The 25069-nt window shown below is 39.9% G+C and overlaps 1 protein-coding gene across 2 annotated transcripts; it reads left to right on the plus strand.

Moving 5' to 3' along the window:
- The first annotated feature begins 7296 nt into the window (after positions 1-7296).
- On the plus strand, positions 7297-25069 carry ARIH1 (ariadne RBR E3 ubiquitin protein ligase 1). 2 transcript variants are annotated; one of them, XM_053465020.1, is made up of 14 exons: positions 7297-7727; positions 11334-11401; positions 12403-12547; positions 13425-13517; positions 13846-13901; positions 14473-14539; positions 14640-14746; positions 15461-15503; positions 15896-15967; positions 16465-16595; positions 16741-16804; positions 22446-22706; positions 23265-23377; positions 23668-25069. In XM_053465020.1, exons 1-14 carry the CDS (start codon positions 7440-7442, stop codon positions 23750-23752), a joined length of 1593 nt encoding a protein of 530 aa, XP_053320995.1. In that variant the 5' UTR covers positions 7297-7439; the 3' UTR covers positions 23753-25069. The 2 variants fall into 2 exon arrangements, with proteins under 2 accessions (XP_053320995.1, XP_053320996.1); XM_053465021.1 differs by having other exon boundaries at positions 16741-16798.

The raw sequence follows: 25069 nt of genomic DNA on the forward strand, positions 1-25069 counted from the left end.
CAGCACGATAGTCTTTATCTGTGGCAAGGATGTTGGTTTGCTCTTAGTTAACATACTTTGAATTCTTAGACACTGAAACCGTTTTACCAATTCTGTGACCTTCAAGTAATTAAGTTGCATAGAAACTGATGCTGCAATCGAAAAGAGACTGAATACTTATGCAACTGCGGTTGATTTCCTTTTCCTTTCTTTATATCTATATGAATTTTGTTTACTTCAATTCTGAGTAAATTTGTCTACATGTAAAATTTGAAAGTGTAATTGAGTTCTCTCAGGTGCCAATAAAATGCGAACATTTTGAAGGGGTGAATATTTCTCTTATTCATTATGTATTCACAATATGAAAGTGGACAAATAATTTACGACAAAAAGAGGACAAATAATTGAAACTTATTTTATATATATATATATATATATATATATATATATATATTATACATCTGCTTTAAAACATTGAAAAATATTGCAGATGCTGTCTTGTCTTTAGTACTTTGGATCCAAGAATATGATAAAAACAGTGGAATAAATCGTTTCTGTGGTAATCTTCTGTACTGAATATTAATTCTGTAATGAAAATGAGAAAATATCAAGACTGTATCAGAGGTTAGTGGCCTTCACATGACAGAACTTGGACTGGAGTGAGCTCTGTTGTGATAATGTTTTCCCAGCAAAAGATGGTTTCTACAAGGTCTCTCCAGGCTAAAGTGGTCTTTTTTCACACACATTGTATGCCAGGTATGAATTAACCGCACCTGGTATATGTCACTGTCAAATAACACCCCGATATGTCTTCAGCAACATCTCCTTATTTCATTGATAACCCCCATGCATAGGTTTGTCAGGTTGTTTGAGGGCTAAAAGGCCACATTTATTTTTGCATTTTTCAAACTAATTTTGACATCTGATCATCCTGTCCCATGTGTTATTTGGGACATCTTTGAATGCAGCCAATTCAACTTACCATATATTTTTGAAAACTAGACATCCCAGCATTTCAAATGCTGGTATTTTAACTCTTTTCATGCACACATTTTACCACCAGCCTGTAACAGGACGACCTGTGTACCCTGACTGGGTACACTTGCCAAATCGTGCTTCCTACGATCCGAGACTTTGTGGTTAACCCCTTCAACGCTGGACGAGTCCACCCCAAGCATCACACAGAACTAATGTTGAGGTGACAACAGGAACAGTTTATTGAGAAAACACACAGCCTTATATACAAATCTCTATCACAAAAGGAGCATAACCACATCAACCAAACAATACCTTGGATAGCTCGGGGTCCCTAGATTGTCCAGTTCAAAAAGCGACATGATCCACTGTCAGAACCGAGTGACAGCAGTTTGAATGTTCCCCGGGCCGGTCCGCAATGCACCCGGGCCGAGGCTCCACAGCCGTGGCTGCCGAACCCTGTCTAAAGGAGGTGATAGAACATGTGGTTCGCCAAGGAGCTCCTCCCCCCCCCCTCATTTATACCCCACCACACTGTTGATAAACACACAAAAGAGCGCTCTGGTGTGAATTTACAGCTCCTGGTATGTCTCACTGCGAGACAACGCCCCAAGATGTGTTCAGCAACATCTCCTGAGTATAGTGATATACAGTACCACCCAGGCATAGGTTTGTTGAGTTGTTTGGGGGCTAAAAGAGAACATTTGGGAGGTGTGCATTTTTGGGAAATTTGGACATTATGTCAGTTTGTGCCCTTGTCCTACTTAGGACATCTTTGAACCCAGCCATTTTGATTTGCCCAATCAAATCATAATTTTTTTTAAAACTAGACACCCCCTGGATATTTCAAATGCTAGTATTTTAACTATTTCCATGTGAGGAATTTTGAGAGGAATGTGAGGAAGACTTAAGACTTTTTATATAGATATGGACTTTTATTTACATTTTGTTGGAAGTGGATGGTGGTGACATTAGTGTGGAATTATTTTTGCATATTACCACATTTTTATTTTTAAAATATTATATCCGTTTCTTTTTTTATTTTATTTTACTAATCACATTGTGATTACTAACCTGGGCTCCATTGACTTGCATGGTTGAATGTAGTACCTGGGTTCTCAGGAGGATCTAGGGAGACCCTCTTGGGAATTTGTTTATTTTTTTTGTTGTTATTTGACATTTCTACTAGGTGGGGTAAGGGCTTCAAGCATTATTTTTTTTAATTTATTTGTTATTAACTTTCTTATAGATTTATTTTCCTGGCCATCTATGACACCAAAAAATCTGACGCCCGGGACTTCCATTTTTCTGGGCACCGGGCAGGCAGCAGGGTTAGGATAAAGATCCCCTGCAGCACTGCAGGGGACCTGCATCCTACTCTCCGATACGCTGAGACAGCCTCCCCTGCTAGCACTTCCCACTGGGGGGGATGCCGGCATGGGAGATTGTCTAAGCGCGTTGCGCATCTGTACGGGCTCCTACTTCGTGCTGCGAGCGTAAACAACCTCCACTGCCGGCACGTCTGCTCAATGTGCTTTAACAATCTCCCTTGCCGGGAGGTGGTGCTGGCAAGGGAGATTGTTAAAGCACATCAATGTAATGTGAACGAATGTTACATCTCTACCTGTTGGACATAATATCCTGTGCCATATTATCACTCTGTTTTCAGAAACAGATTGTCACTCCACAGGGCTGTAGACAAGATACCAGTCTGTTCTCTGTGCCATGCACCTAAGTTCCCCCGGTTTCCAGGGACAGTCTCCTGATTGAGGACACTGTCCCCAGGCAAATTATGTCCCCGGATGCAGGGCTAGATTAACTTCCACAGGGGCCCTGCTGCTTACCGGTGCGTTGCTTGCACAGTGCGTGCGAGCAACGTCACTTGAATCCGTCCAGAGGGAAGAAGGAGCCCGTACAGATGCGGGTTTTAGTGTGGCAGAGCCTGTCCTGGTGTGTGTCTGGGTGTTGGCAGAGCTTATCTTGCTGTGTGTGTTTGGGTGTCAGTGTGGCAGAGCCTGTCCTAGTGTGTGTCTGGGTGTCGGCAGAGCTTATCCTGGTGTGTGTGTTTAGGTGTCAGTGTGGCAGAGCCTGTCCTGGTGTGTGTGTTTGGGTGTCAGTGTGGCAGAGCCTGTCCTGGTGTGTGTGTTTGGGTGTCAGTGTGGCACAGCCTGTCCTGGTGTGTGTGTCGGTGTGGCAGAGCCTGTCCCTGTGTGTAGCAGCACCGTGACACTCTCAATCTGCCCAAAAGATTCTAAGAAGTATTTTTTAATCTCATGGACAAAATGTGAGAAATAACGTATATATCATACAATCACTTCATAAACATATACCAAATACACTGCATATATATAGTTTGCCTATAAAGTTGTTTTTACTCTTTGCCAATTAAAAAATCTGGTTACTTTACTCTAGCATTGTATAACACCAATCTCATTTACATTCAATAAATAATTACCCTATTTGCTCGATTATAAGATGACCCCGATTATAAGACGACCCCCCAAAATCTGAATATTTAGGGAAAAAAAGAAAAAGCCTGAATATAATAGGACCCTATAGGAAAAAAGTTTTACTAGTAAATATTATTTCATGTAAACTTTTGTTCATATTTAATAAAAGCTATGATTGAGAAAAAATATATATATTTTTTTATTTCCTTTTATTTGCCAACGAGTGGCATATAGGGGTATAAGGCATGTCTGGAGGCATAGTGGTATATAGGGGGTTAAAAGGCATACATATATACAAACACATATATAGTACATATATAAAAAAAAAGTAATTCATGCGAGCCCTCTAGCTCGGTCTCGGTGCCGGCTTGTAATGCTGAGCACCGGAATATGACGTCATTTCCGGCACTCAGCAGTGAAGCAGTGTGCACCGCGGCAGAGCAGGGAGACTCTCGCTGCAGGACTGCTGGAAGGTAAGTGAAGTACAAAGGGGGGGGGTAGGGTAGATAATAGGGAGGGAGGGAAGGAGAGGAAGGGTAGATAATGAGCAGTGGCGTCGGCAGGGGGGGGCGGCATTTCAAACTTCGTCCCAGGCGGCACTATGTCTTGGCCGGCCCTGGGAGCAACCTTCAATACACCCCAGGAATAGGTATGAAGATAAAAACTTTTCTCTATCGGATTGCTATATCATTCATCTATGTCACAAACAGAGTTTAAAAAATATAAATAACATTTATTTTTCAACAGGAAATGGAAAATATTAAAAATGTATAAAACAAAAAACATAAAAAGTCTCATGAGAATCAGTGCAGTTCCGCAACGCGTTTCACCCTTTCACAGGATTCTACATATACCCCACCTCCCGCTTACATCTCTCCGCTCCTGCAGCTTTCTCACAGGCTGCTTATGCACACTGCGCAAGCAGCCTCAGTTTCGCCACAGGGTCACGTGACCCTGATACGCTCCTGTCTCCCTGTACCCGTTCAGTTCAGACCGGAAAGGCCCTTTCTAAACTATTTTGATCCAGTACGAAGAGACAGGGGTCGCCAGTGTTACACCATCTGTAGTTCTCAAGGTGTTTTGTTGGGTTGTGACCAGGGCGGGCACTACCATAAAGGGGGGTGGAAAATTGCTGCCCCAAGAGCTTTTTTCTCTATAGATTCTCTCCCCTGTTCCTTCAATTGGGGGAGAGGGTGTGCCAGGAAGCTGAGCGAGAATGCAAAGGGGGAGTTTGGCTGGATCGAGTTGCAGCTGAGGTGAGTAAGGGAAGGAGGGACGGGGTAAAGGAGGGACTGGGAATATACATGTATGAATGCATGTGTGAGCATGAATGTGTAAGTGTGTCACAGTATGTATGTGTAAGTGCTGGCGTGTGAGCAAGGCTGTGTGAGCATAGATGTGTCTAAATAAGTGTGTTTGAGCATGGATGTGTATAAATAAGTGTATGTGGGTGCATTGATGTGAGTTCTTGTGAGAGCATGGCTGTGTATGTTTGTGCGTAAGTTCAGGAGAGCATGAATGTGTATGTGTGTGAACCATGGATCTGTAAGTATTTACGTGCGAGCATCGATTTGTGACATGCTGCCACTCACAAGATGGCGGCACCAATTGAAAAGCTAAACTATGTGATTAGTAAAGTATAGAAGAAAAAAAAAGTAAAAAAACCCATCCTGTTTCAACAAAATGTAAAAAAAAGTTCTAAAGTTGGCGCTGTATGTTCCCAAAACACACATTTGGATGTTGTTTTCGAGTGACATATGTCAGAGGCTGTAAATTCATACCTGAAGTACACTGTGTGTGAAGAAAAAACACAAAGATACCACCACAAACATTGACAAAGGCTGGTGGTAGAATTAGTTTATAGAAAGAGTAAAATACCACCATCTGAAATACTCTGGGGTGTCTGGTTTTTAAAAATATAGGCTTTAATGGGTTAACTGATTTCACTGGCTTCAAAGATACCCTAAATCGGACATGGGGACAGGCTTATTAGATTTTAAAAAAAGTTTTTGAAATAGCAAAATGCTACTTCTACGTCTTACCTTATAAATTGTAGAAAAAGACAAAAAGCAGAAAACGCAGGACAAATATTAGATTTTATCTAGCAGATTTTTTCATTAGCTTTTGCAGATAAGTGAAAGCTTTTTAAAATAAAAATCAAGAAAAGGTTTTTTTCTATTTTTCACCATATTTTATATATTTTTAAGTAAATTCAATGATATGATCATAATGAGGGTATCTAAAGAAACCCCTTGTACCGGAAAAAAAACAACGTGGGTTCACTAAACGTGAAAGAAAATTACAACTGAAAAGCAACATCTCAAAAAAGTTAAAATAGTCCCAGTGTACAAGTAAACGTCTTGTCATCAAGGAGTTGATGTCATAGTGACATCACTGCAGTCTTTTATTTTGTGTTTAAAGTGGGAAACACTTCTTAAAGACTGTGAAAGTTTGTTTAAAAAAAGTCTGAAAATAAGCTGATTTCTTAGCATTTCAAAAGCTCATAATACCACTTCCTATGCGTACAAGTTTGCAGCATTACACTTTGAATCTAAAATTATCAGGCGGTGTAAGACTTATGCTCCCTTCATTATGGGGTCTCTTAGACTGTATAACTCCCTTAAACATCCTCTTTAAGGTGCAGTCGAACAGCGTTTTGCCGACGTTTAACCCCAAAATGATCCAAGTCCCAGCTATTTGCTTTCCTGATGAAAACGGGTGACGTTGATTCTTCTCACTTCCGCCACAACTAAAGTGGCGACATTCCGCTGCTCCACATGCAAGATGGCGAACCGGCTGCGCCGGAAGCCGCATGTAGTCGCTCAGTTGGTGATGCGCTAACGTACCCGTACGTGACTCTGCCGCCCCTTTGTTGGCTCAGTGACGACCACTGCACGGTGTCTCTCCGAGACCGGAACCGGGGGGTGGGGGGGCTCTCCAGGAGCTGGACGCTGACACCGCCACCGCTGGGAGTAGCGCTTTTTGTGTACCAGTAGGAGGAGCAGTTACTTCGCCCCCGGGAGCGCGCACAACCCGGAGCGCGCATAGGGGAGGGGCTGTAACCCAGGGGCCTGAGGCCTGTTTGCCCCGGCTACACCGGAGGCCCTGTATGTAGGTAAACGTCCGGAGGGTAGGTAGGGTCCATGCGTAGGTTTTGTAGGGCCTGAGCCACATTTACATATTTCATTACATAAGGCTTCATTATATAGATCGTTGTGTGCAACGTATACAGCAGTGTCATAGTGACCATATATCAGAATTTCTAGTGAGTAGGACACCTTATACACACTGTATGTCTAAAGACTAGCTTAAGGGGCGTAAATATTTGCTCTGAATAAAAAGGAACTATTTAAACACCGTACTGGTGAGCTCACTAAGCACATCTCCATAGGGTAACAGTTTTTACTCTAATCAACTGATACACATTACATAGTGTGAGAGGGGCTGCCGTACATCATTATTTTACACCAGGGAGGAAACCTTGTGTGTCTGTGGTTGCCCACACAGTTGTATTTGTGTAATTTGACTAATGCTTTCCAGTTTGTATATGTGGGTATATTTCAGTTGAATTGACAAATTTAAGTTTATCTGATTAACGTTAGACAAAGGCATTTATATAATAAGTTAAGGCACACTGTTCCATTGATACAGGAACATATCCTTCCCTAGATACATTTTTGTCACATACTTAAATTGTAGTGTCAGATCCACATTGAAAATTAGAAAGAATAATACAGATTACACCCGGAGTTTCAATATAGACATTTTGAATAGTCTCAGCAAAAGCCTTGAATATACAGGGGGATTGTTGACTTTGCTATTATTTAGGCACAGGTTCCTCCATCTTAGAACAGCTGACAGTGAGCAGAATTAAAAGTTATTCATTTTATGAGTCCGATCTGTAAATTCTTGGATCACACTTGTGGTGTTTTGCTTCATCTTATCAGTTTTGGATCTGAAATCTCACGTGACTATAGACTATAGTTAGTGTCCAGGATTGGTTGGTGGTGTTTCCTTGGCCTCTCAGCTGGGATCATGGACTCAGACGAAGGGTACAACTATGAGTTTGACGAGGATGAGGAGTGCAGTGAAGACAGTGCCGCTGATGAACATGATGATGAGCTGGAACTGGGTGAAGTAGAGCTTGTGGAGGCTGGGCTTGGTGGATCGGAGAGAGCTGGGCTATGTGGAGAGGGAGGAGGAAGTGCCCTTGGTCCTGGACCTGGAGAAGAAGATGAAGATTACCGATACGAGGTTCTCACTGCTGAACAGATCCTCCAGCATATGGTGGAATGCATTCGTGAAGTGAATGAGGTCATCCAGGTATCTGTCATATAGGTTTGATCAAAGTTTTGGGGTAAACTGTGTCAATGGTATGAAAAAGTTTTGCCAAATCTTTAGTTTGTTGAGGGTAGCCAATTCAAATAATATCACTATATATTAGGGTCCAGCACCTAATGCGGAACTATCTGCCTTTGCTTACATTTCTTTATATGTCTTTATAAATGATTGTACAGAGACTGTTGACTTTATATAAAAAGAAAATACAGGTAATAGTAATCATGAAGTGCCACTTGATTATTTTTAGCCTGCAAGGACAGCTAAAATGTGACTATTTTGTAACTAGATTCACTGCCTTATCTATACATCATAAGGCAGTGAGTAGGGCCTAGTACTTTGTGGTGCATAGTTAAGACTGGGAATAGGAAACCCTATCAGTTTTTCCTAAAATCAGTTCAGTGAACTGTTATGAGCATGTGTACCATTATAAACTGAATTAAACTCTTAAACTCTAAACATTATTTTTACTCTTCAGAACGTGGTTTCAACTCTTAAGCAAAAGTAAGATTTCTACTGTTATCTAAAGATAAAATAAGAAAGCTACTTGCTTTGAAATGTCGTCTTTCTGCTGCATGCCTCCTCTCTGTTCTATTTGGCCTTTCACAGTAGAAGTGCAAGCAGTGTTCATAACATGGCATGGGATCCTCACTTCCCATGGTGGGGATCTGGCCGATGGTTTGTATGGATGCTGGTGGTGGCCAACAGGGACAGAGAGGAGGCGTGCCGCAGGAAGTGACTGTTTTATGGTAAGTAACTTATCTTTCTTTTTGAATTTCTCTGGTTAAAAATGTGCAAACTTTACTTTTGATGTAAAGAAGGTTGGCTAAAGTTTCAGAATTTGTCAGCGAATAGTTGTTTAAAAGCATTGGTTTGCTAGAGCTACTTTGGCAGGGTCTTGAAGTCAAGTTTGGTCTATCACACACACTTAGTTTTTGTAAAACCTGTAGCTATTACGTAAATCCGTAAACTGGTCAAAACAGTGGGTGAAATACATGTCTAATAGGTCAGTCTGTGAAGCTTTGTACCCATGACTTGACTGTAAGTTGTGTCTTGCTATCAGACATTTTGATATATTTGGTTATATTTGGTCTAATATTTGGTTACGCCTTTAGCTGTCAGGGACGACCACTGTGAAAACTCAACTAACACCAAATAAGTAAGAACACTTGAGATATTTCTATGTGTGTGTATATATACATGCATACATACAAAACAATGTCATAAAATGTATGACTTCAAGAAATGTTTATTTGGCTTGCTGTGGGCAGTGTTTATGCTGTTTATGATGTTATGTCAGTGCATGTGCACAGTCCCATTGATCCTTACATTGAGCATACAGTTTATAACTATTGCATCTGAGAGACCTTGTAAGAGTTTTGAACACATCTATAGCTCCACAGAATCTGATATTTAACTCAAAATAAGCAGCCACCATTAGAGCTGCTCTAATACATCGATCTAATATTGACAAAAGCCACGCAGGTCCAATGTTAATGCTTGAGTCACAGGACAATCTCCTTATGTGTGACGCATTGGCTAATCACTGTGCCCTACCTCCATGTTAGGACTTTTGCTCATCCTGGCTTAATCAGCTTTTTTCCACAGCGGGCTTCTATACAACCAGGACAGTGACAACATTTCTAAACTAGTGTTTGTGAACACTGAGAGCCATTCCAGCCCTTTCAGTATCCGTCTACCGCTGAGGTCAGGGGAATTGTTCTGCTCGTTCCTCTGCAATACTTTGTTTTAGAGGGATAGTTTTCCTGGACTGCTCTTCTTGATAGAGTAGTATCTTTTAAGTATAATATATAACTATATGTGCAAATATCTTAACACGTTATTTCCTGAAATTTAATTTCCTTTGTTTTAGAAAGCATTTAGGGACATTTCCCCTCCCCATATCTTTGAATCATAGGAAGTTTACAGGCCTTTTCTTTTGTACATCACCTTCCCACTTCTGCAATATTAATGTTCTAGACATGTCATACAATCATGGTGTGGACAACATAGATGTGCAAAAAAATGTGCAATCTGTAAAAAAAAAAAAAAAAAAAATTCTTTCATTTTCTGAATTAATGAATTCAATGTTTTCACGCACGTGCCACTATGGAATAGGGTGGAGATTATTAATGACTTGCAAACTCTGTGTGCAACTTCGTGATGATGTAGAGAAGAGAAGAATGATAGCACCTCGTGGAAATCTACAGTCCCCAGGTGCAGCCAGAAATGATTCATTTCCAAAGCTTTTGGGCACAGAATAACGTAAAATCCCCGTGCTGGTTAAAAAGTGATCTGTTTGACCACAACAGTGTCATAATTAATAAGCACACAAGAGTCGTTGACGCCTATACCTTGTCTACCGGTATGCCATAAGTATACACCTAGTTAGAAACTTTTTGATGTTAAGGCTCCATGCACCTTAGGTCATACGGTTAAAATAAAACACACCCACACATATTTGTTAAGCAGAAATGCCTGAGTCACTATACAATAAAATTGTTAAGCAGGTTAATCAATAGACGAGACTGACGCACTACTCCTTTATGAACATATTCGCACACACAGTTCCTTGACACAATACTATTGTGTGGAGGTTGTTGTGCGAGTTCTGGGTTGGATAAATATAGGCTAAATATAGTGTTATTGCTCCCGCTGCTGGGTAATAGTGATATAAACTAGAAGTCTTGTCTTATTGGTTGATTTCTTTTCTTGTACCTGAGAAGTGTCTTGAGAGCTGGATTTTGTGCCTCTGGCTGTGTTAGGTGTCTGCATTTTGTACATGGTGTCCTTGAAATCCGAGAGCCTGTTGCAAGCAGTGATCTCCTAGTGTCACAGAACGTTTAACAATCCAGCCCTCAAATGTTGAGGCTGCTCACCAGCTGAAATGAGTTAAATGTGTGTAGGGTTTCCTACAATTGTGTACTTTGTGTCTGCACCTTTGAGGGTACTGAGCATGGTCTCCTAAAAAAAAACTCACGCAGGTTACTTTTCAAATTGCCAAATATTTCACCTTGAATAACATTCTATATTTATTTTCTCTCACTAGTAACCCTTTCTTACCTTTTCACAATTGTTGTTAGTTTCATGGGGGCACGTTACTGCAGTTATGACTCTCTCTGTTTCGTGACCTTAAATAGTATCTGCATGTAACTGTTGACTGAGGCCTCTGTGACCCATTATAGTATCTACTTGGTAGAACCGTATGAACAAATCTAAGAAAAAATAGTAAATACTATACTGCCAGAAGTAGTAACTTTCTAATATAAAAAATAAAAAAGTAACAAGTACTGCAGTAACACTTCTAATATTTCTCCATGGTTATGGAGCCTTCCCTGGAAAATGGGTATGAATGTGCAAATCATCTCTGTACCTCTGTACGATATTTGAGTTAATATTAGCATTGAAGATGTTGTATATCATTCTCAAATGAACATTAATGCAGAAGGATTACTGAGTTGCAGTAATCCAAAAGTGTTGGTTTTAAGTATATTGCTTGAAACGAGTATTCCTGGAACCATGAAAAACCTGTTTACCCAGTGTCATTTAAAAAAATAAAATTCACTGAGCTTCTGTTTTCTATGTCTGCAGAATCCAGCTACTATTACTAGAATACTTCTGAGTCATTTCAACTGGGACAAAGAGAAGCTTATGGAGAGGTAAAGACACGGACACTACTCTCTTAATGTAACGAAAATGTAACTAATGATAGACTTTACACAAATAACTGTTATGTAGAAGTGTGACATTTAATATGATATTTATGTATGATCGCTGCTATATATTATGTAGATAATACAATAGTTAAATAATCTTGTAATGATGATTGTTAGATAATAAGGTGAATGTAGGAGTCAGGGTATCTCTAATTTACATGTGTTTTCAGGAGTGAGTTTGTATTCATCATTTTCTATCTACATTACAAATGTCTGTTATACACAATTCAAATATAACCTCTTTTACAGCAAATGCAGCTTAGGGAAGTATTTATAAGAGTAGTCTTGTTAAAAAAAAAAAATCCTGACTGTTCTCCTTAAATACACATTGAAGTCATTGCAGTGTTTCTATGGAAAACACTCTGCAAGGCTGCTAATCCCTCCAGTCTTCAGTTATACGCATTCTAGATCGTCTAGCAGGCTGGCGTGCCAATGGTAAAGACAGATGACAGCTGGATTCAATCGCGGGAATGGGAGAATGCATTGGGAGCGTGTGTATGAATGTTCCCCATGCCTGTGCTTGTGCACAACAGTGCATGTGCAAAAATCCAGCAACATTATCAGGCCTGCAACCAATTTTGCAGAAAAACACTGATACAAACACAGTTATCACTTATAAGACGTCTCATATTTGAGCACTTCTCTCTCTGAGATACATGTTTGTATTTATTGAACCACATGTTGAATGAATACTTTCCTTATATCTACTTCATCCATTGGTGTCGCTCACTAGGGCTCAGAGCTTGCCATCACCTGAATACACCACTGTTTGGTTCACCCATGATTCAAGTGCCCCCTTGTATGTTTTATTATACATATTACTGCCACTGCTCTTCTTTGTACAATTATCAATGGTTTTCATTAGAGACCAGATAAAAGTAGCACACGTTTTTTGCTTTTACTTTTTATCTTTAACAATTTGGCCGTGTGCTTTTCCCTCACAGGTATTTTGATGGAAACTTGGAGAAGCTTTTTTCAGAATGTCATGTTATTAACCCCAGTAAGAAGTCACGGACACGCCAAATGAACACCCGCTCCTCTGCACAAGACATGCCCTGCCAGATCTGCTACTTGAATTACCCTAATTCAGTAAGTGATTTTTGGTTTTTATTTCAGTAGGTGGAGAAAGAAACATTAGCCCAGTGTATTACCAAACAAAAATTACAATTAAATAAGGCAGCAAGTTTTCATAATCTCATTGGCTGAGTATGTTGTGTTATTTCTTAAGTAAAACCAATTTAATTCCAAATATGCTGACATATTCTGAGAATAAATACAAAAGCATAGAGAATAACTTCCATCCGTTTATATCTTGTACAGTCAGCCATGTCAGTGTCTGTGTATCTCATTGATACATTCAGCATATGAATAGGATGTACTGTTACACCTATACAATATTCCACCAATGAAAAATATTATACAAATATATCATTTCAGCATGTTTGAGAATGATTTAAAGTAAAGCTGCTCAATATTCAACATACTAAAGCATTGGTTACTGTGTAGGGGCATCAGTCTTAAACCTGCATTGCCTCTTATGGATTAGCAAGCTGATTTGTTCTGTGACTTTGCCACCATAGAAATAGGGTACAGTTCTTTTTTTATTACTATTTTTGGGCCATTTAATGTTCAGTTTACCTTTGCAGGTTGTTATCACTGTGGGTAGCAGTGAACCTTGTGATGTACAACCTGAGTGTCCTAGTGTTTTGAGATGATGCTTTGTAACGTTTTACCCTTCTGTCAGTGTAGGCCCGTTCACATTTACACCCTTTAGTGAAAGTATCTCTAGGTTGCTCTTCATGTTTCCTTACTCCCTCCTATTGTATATTATTTTCCCATCTGTCTGTGTGTTCCCTTCCTATCAAATGTCTTATTCTCTAAATAACTTCCTTCATGTACCTAGCATCATGGAATAACCTGACTGACTCACAAGTGAAAACCTCTACATATAGTTTGTTTTCTCTAGTATTTCACAGGCCTTGAGTGTGGTCACAAGTTTTGTATGCAGTGCTGGGGCGAGTATTTAACCACCAAAATCATAGAAGAAGGAATGGGACAGGTAAGAAATATGGCCATGGGAGGCTATCTCTGTTGAAATTGCCTTTTAATGTATTGCTATAACTACTTATTGTATTTAATGTATTGCTATAGCTGCCTTATTGCTTTTTATAAGCATATTATTGTTTCTGTTTGGGTTTCACACAGCTTATTTTTTTTCATCATTTTCAATCCTACCTTGCTTTGTCTCTGCCTTCACGTTGCATGCCACTCACACTTGCACTTCCCCTCCCGTTTACCTTGGTCGCCATCCGTGACTCCTGCTGTGTTTGCACTTGTGTGCCTCTCTTCTCCTTTCTGTTTTCTCACACACTTGTCAACTTTTCCAGACCATCTCCTGTCCAGCTCATGGATGTGATATCTTAGTTGATGACAATACAGTAATGTAAGTATAGCAAGCTCGTGTCCTGTTTTATGCTTAAGTAGAAAGGTTTTTGGGTCTGCATAGGCACAGTATGATTAAATGCAATAAGACTTGGACCATTTCACAAAACAGTAGCCAGGGAGATTAGTAGATATCGCAGAAGGAGGAGAGATATCAACTTTTCGCAGGCCACATTAGAAGACAGGCTATGTGTAAATGACGGTGCATAATTCCCCTCCAGTCTTATTTTTTAGCCTGCATTTGTATAATGTGTATAAATATGGTTGTTATTAATATAAGTGCAGTGCAGTACCCATAACAGAAGAGAAGTCTTGGGACTTAAGTATTTTTTTTGTGCAGACCAATTGTCCTAGAAATGCACATTTTTATTTATTTTTTAAACAGCTATACTTTTATAGAAGTGTCCTAAAATGTGTATTGCTGCTATGCTCATAATATGATTTCCAAATCTTATATTGGGTATCTTGACTCATTTGCTAACAACCATTGTGTTCAAGTGCCACTTGTTTCTCTTTTCTAAATGTTGTGAATTTCTACTCCTCTTGAGCCGTTTAATTTTTTTCTTTGCCAGGCGCCTGATAACAGATTCTAAGGTGAAATTAAAGTATCAGCATTTAATAACAAATAGCTTTGTAGAGGTAAGTGTTAATTAAATAGTTCTATCTGTATGCACACATAAAATAAGACACAAACCTTAATTGCAATATATCTTCTCCTCTCTACCATATGTTTCCACAGTGTAACAGACTTCTAAAATGGTGTCCAGCTCCAGACTGTCATCATGTGGTGAAGGTTCAGTATCCTGATGCCAAACCTGTACGTTGCAAATGTGGCCGTCAGTTCTGGTAAGAAACAGTTGATGGAAGCCAGATGGGAGATCAGTGTGGCCAAGAGAACAACACTGGCAATATTACACGCATACAGGGATATGTTCAACCTATGTGAAGGGATATTACCTATACAATGTAATGTTATTGTGCCAATCTGTGTCTGACACACGTATTCATATTCACACGCATGAGCTAGTAATGAAATATATGTTAGGTATTTAATACAAAGACAAAGGATGGATACTTGGAAAACATAATATTCGGGTATATAAGCTTTAATTATGGGGAAATAGTTTGATCCATGGAGAAAGCCTTTTTTAGTGCAAAATTGGAAAGAGCCAAACTGGGTTTTTTTGCCTTCTTTTGGATCAACAGCAACAAATTAACAGATATAGGAAAGGCTGAACTTGATGGACACATGTCTTTTTTCAGCCTATATAACTATGTAACTATGTAATACTAAATAATCTTGTGCCTTACACGTAGATAGGTAGATAAACAAAGTTGGGGGTAGGTTATTTGTGTCATGTAAAAGAAAATGTAGATGGTTAAGATTAATTCTAATTATTGCAACTGTCAGTGACCTTGTAGTGGCAATTAAACCTCTTTATCACCAGCATTGTTCTACATTACTGCTAGATTTGTTTTTTTATGTACTATGTTTTATGTCCTGTGGGAATGTTGTTTATGCTGTTTTCTTCTGTTTCTCATTCTCTATTATATTACAAGCTTCAACTGTGGAGAAAATTGGCATGACCCAGTCAAGTGTAAGGTGAGGAGGGAAAACACATGCTCAGGGATGGGAGGCTGGATAAAACATAAAGGTAAAAGGCATTGAGACGTATTGGGTATCTTCTGCTGAAACGTTACATCTTTTTGCAAGGTTGTCTGTTAAGTGAGGTGATGTGCCAGCTTCTCTAATGACTTGGCGGGATGTAAAAAAAAAAAAAAAAAAAATCACATTTTTCTTATACCAATTAAAATTAGTTTATGGATCTATTCTTAATTGTTCTTTCAGAAACTTGTATTTCATATACACGAGACTTTGTGCCAAAAAAAAGATGAAATATGCCCATTGGCATCAGTCTTTATACAGGCGCACTTTTATATATATTAAATATATATTTATATATATTAAATGTCAGTTTCCCTCTCACGTCCTAGTGGTTAAAGAAGTGGATTAAGAAATGTGATGATGACAGTGAGACATCAAACTGGATTGCAGCTAATACTAAGGTAGGCTATTTACTGTGTTTTTTTACTTGGATGTTTATTTACTAAGAGTGAGTTGCAGTAGTAGCGTGGTTTCGACTCCCACTTAACTATTCATTAAGCGGCCAATACTAGCAGATTTTCCAGAGCTGGCCATCATATTCTCTCTTACATAATTTATTTATTAAAATCCATATGGGGGATTTATGGCTTTCTGTGCCATTGCTGTTTACATTGCAGGAGATGTGCTTGGCCCATTGCATTTCTTGCAAAGTAATGCACATACTAACCACCTGCCAGCTCCAGCACTGGCTCAAGTTAGAGTTCCTGGGGCTCTAACAAGAACACCCTCTAAACACACGTGTTCACTGCTGCTTGGGGTGGGGGCAGGAAGAGCATCTATATTGAAGTTGCTAAAAATATGCCTACCACCGTGGTGTGGCAGTATAGGACACTCGACTCCCCCTTTAGAGAAACTGAAAATATTTATCAAATCATGTCTTCTTTCTGATCTGTTGTAGGAGTGCCCAAAATGTCATGTTACTATAGAGAAAGATGGTGGCTGTAACCACATGGTGTGCCGGAATCAGAACTGCAAGGCAGAGTTTTGTTGGGTGTGCCTGGGTCCGTGGGAGCCCCATGGCTCTGCTTGGTAAGTGTAAGGGAAACACCAATACATGTAAAGTTTTGATAGTTCATCTGAATAAACAGCTAGTATATGACTTACTGGGCAATACATTGTGTTGTGCGTGAAGCTGAGTTGGGACTATTGCGTCTAATACTGATCTCTTTTACAGGTATAACTGTAATCGCTACAATGAGGATGATGCAAAGGCTGCACGAGATGCACAGGAGGTGAGTGTAAGTGGTCACTATCGGAACATAACATTTCTAAAGCGCTGTTGAATATGATGGATTATATGAATCATAAGTTGACAATCTCAAGGGAAGAATGCATGCACTTTTTCATTGACTAGAGTGCTATGCCATTCGCATCTTGGGAGTGTATTTATTGTTGTAATCAGACAAATAACACACTGTTATTTAAAAATAGTAATCGGTGTTTAACCCCTTTTTTCCCCTGAGTGGGTGTTTTATGCTCCAAAACCTTTTTCAGCATTTTTTTCCTTAACCATGATTCTCCTTAATTTTTCATGCAACCAAACAAATTATATATATTTTTTTCATGGACAGATAGAGCTTTCATTTGGTATCATTTTTAGATGTATAGTCCAACATTTAGTAAGAATAATACATTAAAATAATGAGAATTATGTTTTACTATGAAAATGGTTCACAAACCAATTTAGTTGACCAAAATACCACAAAATATACTCATGTAAGTGACCTTGATTTTGAAAACACCCAACATGTGTAGACTTTGTGGTTTTTTGGAAGTTAAGAGGCACAAAATGGGAACATGCCTTTCCCTTTTCCAAACGTGAAATTTTCCAATTTTATTTTGAGAGGTTTATGTCTGATTTGAGGCTGTTTACCAGCTCAAAATACCCAAGATATTTCAGTAGGAGCATTTGGACACTTATCATGGGACCATTTGGTCACCAATTTCTGACAAAGGCTGCTGTAAAATTATTTTTTGTTTTTTCACCAACCTTTCCTTGTTTCTTAGGAAACACAGATTACATGCAACTGCAGAAAAAGCCACCAAAATGTATTCAGCTGCATCTCCAGATATACCCAACGTGCATAGGGCTTTTTATGAGTTTTGGAAGTTAGAGGGCGCAACATGGCTACCCCGTCCAGCAGTCACATTTCATTTTAGAAATGCGATAGTATATATTTTTGAAAAGTAGACTAGACTAGTTTTTTTAATACATTTTATAGATATGTAAAACATTATTCCTACCTGCCCGCAGGAAAGGACAACTGCCAACAAAAACTGAAGAGCAAATTAATCATAAAAACATGTTTTTTATTTGTTTTATTTTTAAACGTATATGCTATATAAGCTAAAAGTCCACTTGTGTGTGATAGATTTGAAAGCAGCTGCTAATACAAAGACCTGGCAGAGATGGGCAAGAGGGGCAGTAAAACTACTGTCCTTCCTGATGCCTTTTTACTGCTGACCCTACAACATCTCTGGCTTTTTTGGGGGGCAGCTGGTGGAGTTTTCCTTGAGAGATGTTTGCCGCAGAGGCTGACAATATCATCAGGCTGCGGGGTTAGGGGGCTGTTCAAAAAGAAGATCTTTGATGACCTCCCGGTGTCTGCCTTTTTTAAATGGCAACTTTCTTATACAATATTTTGGCTTTACGGTTCACCAAATATGGTTTCAGGCGCTTGACAGTCAAGTCAACACCACCCATGCGATTTGTACTTTTGTTTAGTGACATTTTCCCCCCTAACGCACGTTGTCTCAGTGGACTCATTGTGTGAGTCTGTGTGCTTGCGGCCTGTGTACTTCAGTGCCAACAACTGATTATGGCAGAAAGCCATCACAGAACTATATATTTTCTTACATTTCTACCAGGTCAGTGAGTTGCCAGGAATGGTGCTTAGCAGTACTGACTGCATACAAATTTGTTTCTCAAACTATGAGATACGAGATGTCAGTCAGAAACGGCATAAAAAAAAACACCAGTGGCTCACAAACTGCCTTAGTGTCAACTTGGCTACTTATGCCAGGTGTTGCTGTAAAAAGGGGGCAGATCTGGTACCACCATGTTGGCTGGAAGCCAGGGCTCATCATCCTGTTGTGGACTGGCCTCTTTGTTAGAGGTGACACTAATGGGATCAACATCAGAGTCATCAGAAGAATTGTCAGTCTGACTCTGTCAGTACATTGTTGGCATGCTCCGCTGTATACAATTTAGCCATTTTAAAAATTAAAGGTTTTCTCCCTACCTACCTAGCACCAAAATAATACACCATCCAGTTGCCTCCTCCCAAAAATAAACACCAATTCCCACCACCCCTCTTCCCCAAAAACATTTTCCGCCTAATTACCCACAGACTAGATTCCGATTTCTCCACATGTAAATTGAAAATCACTTTAGGCTGCAATCTTTTTATTTTTATAGAATTTTCTGTTGCCCTAGAATCGCCTGAGACCGATTAGCTGCATTTACAACGGATGAATGGAGCATCACGTTCATTGTGTACGCGATGCATCCATTCATAAAGGAGGTCTTGCGTAACCATGTCATCTGACAAGGCAAGACTTCCGACTCCGACATGGGGGAGCATGAATGGTGGTTCCCAGGTCCCCTGCTCCGGAAAAACCATGGTTCACAATGATCCAGCCTGCCGATGGATAATTTTTCTTTTTATTATTTTTTTAAATTTTACTGATGATCCTGATTTGCAGCCTTCTATATGCATAAGTGGATACTTGCTTTCATATTGGAAGTCTTGCTTGGGAGGGTTAGTGGCAGGTCCCAAGAACTGCCACTGGTTAACTTTTTGTTATCCTTTTTTTTACTTTGTTTTTAGCCCCTTAATGACAATCGGTGTGCCTGGCACGTCATGACTGTAAATGGGTGTAGCTGTAATGCCTCGATGTCAAGACATTCAGCAACACTGAGATCGGCAGCAGGGGCCCGGTGTGGCCCCTCCCCCAGACATCAACCTCTGCCATATATTGTATGGTGGCAGATGCCTGGTTTAAAAGAGCTTAGGAGGCAAAAAAAAGTTTAAAAATGGTAACATGTAAAGTAATTCCCCACTGATGTCACCTTCAGGGGAACCTTCCAGTTCCAACATTTTTTTTCTTAAAGCCCAAATATATATACCCTATTTTCTCTGAAAAATACCCCTTGTCTTATAATCGAGGTTGTCTTCTAATTAGACCTCAAATAGGGCCAGGCTGCTTACCGGTGCTTTGGTCGCACACTGTGCGAGCAGCACGTCTCTTGTACCGGCCAGGAGAACAGGAACCCAGCAGAGTCACGTGAATGCACGTCACGTGCCTCTGCTCCCCTCCTTCTTTCTCTGGGGGCGGGACAAGAGAAGTTGCAGAGGGAAGAAGCCGGGCCCCTGCAGAAGTCTGCGAGTGAGAGATCTGCAGTTCAGGTAAGGGGTGGGGGAGGGTTTATGAGCAAGTATGCGTGATTAAGGGAATGAATGAGTATTTAAATGTTTGTGAATGAGTGTATGTGTGTGATAGCATGGATGTGAAAGGGGGGGTAGCATGGCATAGGGAGGCTGTAATCACACTCCTATTATGCCCAGGTTCCAGCATGCATGTTGCTGTTAGCAATCGTATGTATAGATATGCCTCCAGAAATGCCTTTTAACCCCCTATATGCCCCTCTGCCCCATGATATGCCTTTTAACCCCCTATATGCCACAGTGGCATATAGGGGTATAAGGCATATCATGGGGCAGAGTGGCATATAGGGGGTTAAAAGGCATATCATGGAGCACAGTGGCGTATAGGAGGGTATAAGGCATTTCTGGAGGCAGAGTGGCATGTAGAGGGTTAAAAGGCATTTCGGGGTGCAGAATGGCAAGCCCAGGGGCAGATGTGCATAAATAGGGGGCATGCTGGCAAATAAAAGGAAATAAAAACAAAAAATATTTTTCGCAATCATAGCTTTTATTAAATATGAAAAAATAGTTTACATGAATTAATATTTACTAGTAAAACTTTTTTCCTATAGGGTAGTCTTATATTCAGGCTTTTTCTTTTTTTGCTAATTTAATATTCAGATTTTGGGCGGTCGTCTTATAATCAGGGTCTTCAGTATAAACGTTTTATTTTTTTATGAGCAAGTCCTAAAATAAGCGCTATAACTTCACAAAAAAATCTTGCATGGAAAGAGTTAAAATTCTGGCATGTTAAATGTCTATGGGGTGTCTAGTTTAAAAAAAAAATGTCTGATTTGATAAATTTGAAAATACTACTGCAAGCTTTGAAGGCTGGTGGTAAAATGTGCGCATGGGAAGAGTTAAAATACCATGATTTGAAATACCCTGGGGTGTCTAGTTTTCAAAAATATGATTTGATGGGGAAAATTGAACTGACTGGCTTCAAAGATATCCCAAATAGGAAATGCAGGAAGGGGGTTGGATGACCGCATGTAAAATTCCAATTTGAAAAATGCACACGTCCCAAATGTGGCATTTTAGCCCCCCAACAAACCCATCACTGTCCTCAGGAGATGTTGCTGAGCACATATTTGGGGGGGGGGTTGACAGTGACATATACCAGGAGCTGTAACTTCATACCTGAACGCAAAACAATTACCGTATTTCCCCATGTAGAAAAATTTGGGGTCTAAAAATTGGGTGCGTCTTATACAGTGGTGGTAGATTTTTTTTTTTTTTTTTAAACTAAAAATCGGACCTGCTGCTTACCTTGATCCGCCGCGGCTGCACAGGAACCCAGTGGAGTCACGTGAATGCACATCGCATCACATGACTCCGCTCAGTTCCTGTTCCTGTGCAGCCGCGTCAAGCAAGGCAGAGGGGAAACGGCGGCCCCAACGGAAGTCGGCGAGCGGCAGCAGAAGATCTGCAGTTCAGGTAAGGTGGGGGAGTAAATGAATGTTTGTATGTATATATGTGTGTGTGTGTTAGCATGGATCCGTGTGTAGGGGCACAGGGAGGGGAAACTGGGAGGCTGAAAGTGATGTGCATGTACTGGCTGCCTGAGCATGATAGGAGTGCGATTGCTGACAGTTGCTAGCAGCCAACATCAATCACACTCATATCATGTCCAGGCAGCCAGTACAATAACTTTATGCAATTTTGTTTTTTCTTTTTTCATTTCGGCCCCCAAAAATAGGGGAGCGTCTTATACTTGGGGAAATACGGTACTACCACAAGGTTTGACAAAGACTGGTGGTAGAATTAGTTCATGGAAAGAGTTAAAATACTAGCATTTGAAATGCCCTAGCCAGCTTCAAAGATGTCCCAAATAGCACATGGGGCAGAATTTATGAGATTTGGAAAAATGGTTTTGAAATTATTGCCCTATAACGTGCAGAAAAAAACAATAAAAACAGATATTTCTAAACTCAGGACAAGTAGTAGAATCTATTTAGCAGGTTTTTTTTCATTGGCTTTTATAGATGAGTAAAATAATTTTTCACCATTTTTTATATTTTTTTTTTTATAGTAAATTATATGTTACAAGTAAAATAATGACAACTAAGGAAAGCCCTTCTTGTCGTGAAAAAAAAAGAATATATAACTTGTGTTGGTTCAGTATAAGGGAAAGAAGAAAATTACAGCTATACACGAGCATCGCAGAAATGTTAAATCCGTTGTCACAAATGATACAAAAAAATAAATCAGCCATTGTCTTGAAGGGGTTAAGAATTTTTTTTTTTTTTTTTACTTTACTGATGCAGTCCCCTGTACCCAGAACCACCAGGTAGTGGTGTGCATACTGCTACTTTCTTTGTGCACTTAGTTTGGATATATCCAAAACTACATGCATTGTTCTTCATTATATCCTTTCCCTCTTAAAATCATTATCTTTTGAGCTTGCCTGTTTGCTAGTTCTAACTTATTCTTATTTCCTGCTTTGATGCAGAGATCCCGAGCGGCCTTACAGAGATACTTATTCTACTGCAACCGCTACATGAACCACATGCAGAGCTTGCGATTTGAGCACAAGCTCTATGCCCAAGTGAAGCAGAAGATGGAGGAGATGCAGCAGCACAACATGTCATGGATCGAAGTGCAGTTTCTGAAGAAGGCAGTGGATGTGTTGTGCCAGTGCCGCTCAACTCTCATGTACACTTATGTCTTCGCGTTCTACCTCAAGAAGAACAACCAGTCTATTATCTTCGAGGTGAGCTCCATTGTAATTGACTAATGCTTGGGGTTTTGTAAATATGTGATTGTAAATACAATTATTCACACAAGGACACGCTCATTAATAAAAATATAGTTTATCATTACTTTTACTATGTGGTTAGGAAAGGGGGGTATATGGATTAGTTACATAGCTAATATGTAACCTGTTAATTACTTACATGTAACTGTAGCTATGGTTTGAAAATTGGCCTGGGGAAAATCTCTCCTGACTTCCAGTACTCAAATGGTTGACAGTAAGTAATACAAGGGATTGTGTTAAAATCCAATGTGTTGCCCTGCGGGCTAGAATATTGTTTGATGTGAAGTGCCTTTTGAATTAATACATTTAGAATTATTACTGTTCTTGACTGACATTTTTCTGAAGAACAAAATGAGCCATAAAGCACTTCTGCTCTTCCGATATAGCATGGAGGCTAATTTGTTTTTGGTTAAAGAGTGACTGTAGGATACAACATCTGTATAAGAGGGGTACGCATTCTGTTCAACCTGTGTGTGAGATCTGTGTTATTCATATGGTATTTATTCCCTCTAGAATAACCAGGCTGATTTAGAGAATGCGACAGAGGTTCTGTCTGGATATCTGGAGAGGGACATTTCCCAAGATTCACTGCAAGACATTAAGCAAAAAGTACAAGACAAGTACAGGTGAGAAATCTGTTCACATGGGAATCGGGAGTACTGGCAGTATTACTTGGTCTGCGACTGATGTGTTATAGCTCATGTGAGGCTATCCTGAAAACCAGCAGAGTCCTGCCATCTGACTTTGTTTTATTGTTTTTAAACAATATTACACATTTCCTCCTCTTTCACCTGATTCAAGTATGTACTACATCATAAATACCACACCAAGTTCACTCCTGTCACTGAGCTTTTGATCTGTCCAGTTTTCAAACTTTGTTCTGTCGCATAATCCTGCCCTGTATCTCTCTTAACAGATATTGCGAGAGCAGGAGGCGAGTTCTGCTACTTCACGTGCATGAAGGTTATGAGAAGGACTTGTGGGAATATATCGAGGACTGATCCGTCCCTAGAGACCAACCTCTGTTGCCACCTGACACTAGAGCTAAACTTCCCATTAAATGCAACTCTGCTCCGAGGCTGGCCCCCCGCACAGATGCCTCTACTCCTTTTCTTGCTGTCATCTCTTGCTCTCTTTCTCTCTTGCCTGGCCTTTGGTTTATTTTTTATTTTTTGTTAATGGAAAGTTTAAGTAAATTATATTGTAATAATAAAAGGAAAGCAGCTAGAAGAGGATATGGTTTGACAGTATTGTAGCCATATTTAACCCGCGCCAGTTTGGGGGGTGACAAAGTATTGTTGTGCTTGTTATACTGCTATACAAATTGTTGATGTCCCCTTTTGACTGTCGATGGGTTAACGCGTGTGTGGCAATCACAGCTACTTGCCTAAGCTTTCTCTTATTTTTGCTTTCCCCTTAATAGAAATTTCCTTATATAGCTCCGTTCAGAAGGTAACCCTTCTCCTAAATTCCATGTTCTCTCTTGCTTCTTCTTTGTGCCTTTCTTGGCCTCCCTGTCCTCCCTTCTTTGTCATTTCCCTGCTGTTCTCTTCCTCACGTATTCACACCTCTCTACGATGACTCCCAGCACCTTTTGTAACTGAGGGTTGGAGCTGAACTGCTTTCAAATGTTAAAAAAACAAAAGGCGATAAACATAGCTTTGTACATGACTTTTAAAAACAAAAGATTAAAACGAACAGAAGACAGCAGTATTTTTCAAACTTGTAAATAGTGCATCTGCATGAGCAGGACGAAGGAGGCAGGACGCACGGTGTTTGCATCATGTTTAAGTACAAAACAGAAAAAAAAATATTTATTCTTTCTTGAAGATCGCTGGTTTTGGCTGTGCTGTTTTATTCCTGGAATCTTGCTATTGCTCCAGTGTGGTTCAAACACCCTTCTGAATCACTGATCCATACACAGCAACAACTTGGTGATAGCTGCCTTGTATTAAGAAGATCAAGCTGATGCAGTGAGATACACTGATGGTCATTCCCCGTTTGGGAGTAAAACAGTTACATCAGGAAGGTTTAAGGTTAAACATTGTGTCCCAACGAAGAGCAGAGTAACCTGATTTGATTTGGTTGATGTTTGGGGGGGGGGGCTGAGAGGAGCTGTGACATAGAGGATTGACTTTTGGGGGACTCCGTGGTTAGAATGCAAATTAATCAGTCTTCTGAACAGGATATGGTGATTGGAATGGATTTGCGGGTTTTGACCATGTGACAGTTAAATTTAATAGACCAAATGAGCAAAGTTACTGGATTAGTGACTTTTATTGTGTTAAGATTGTGCATAAAGGGCACCTTTAACTGTT

The sequence above is a fragment of the Spea bombifrons genome, chromosome 4 (genome assembly GCF_027358695.1).
Source record: "Spea bombifrons isolate aSpeBom1 chromosome 4, aSpeBom1.2.pri, whole genome shotgun sequence".
Lineage (NCBI taxonomy): Eukaryota > Metazoa > Chordata > Amphibia > Anura > Pelobatidae > Spea > Spea bombifrons.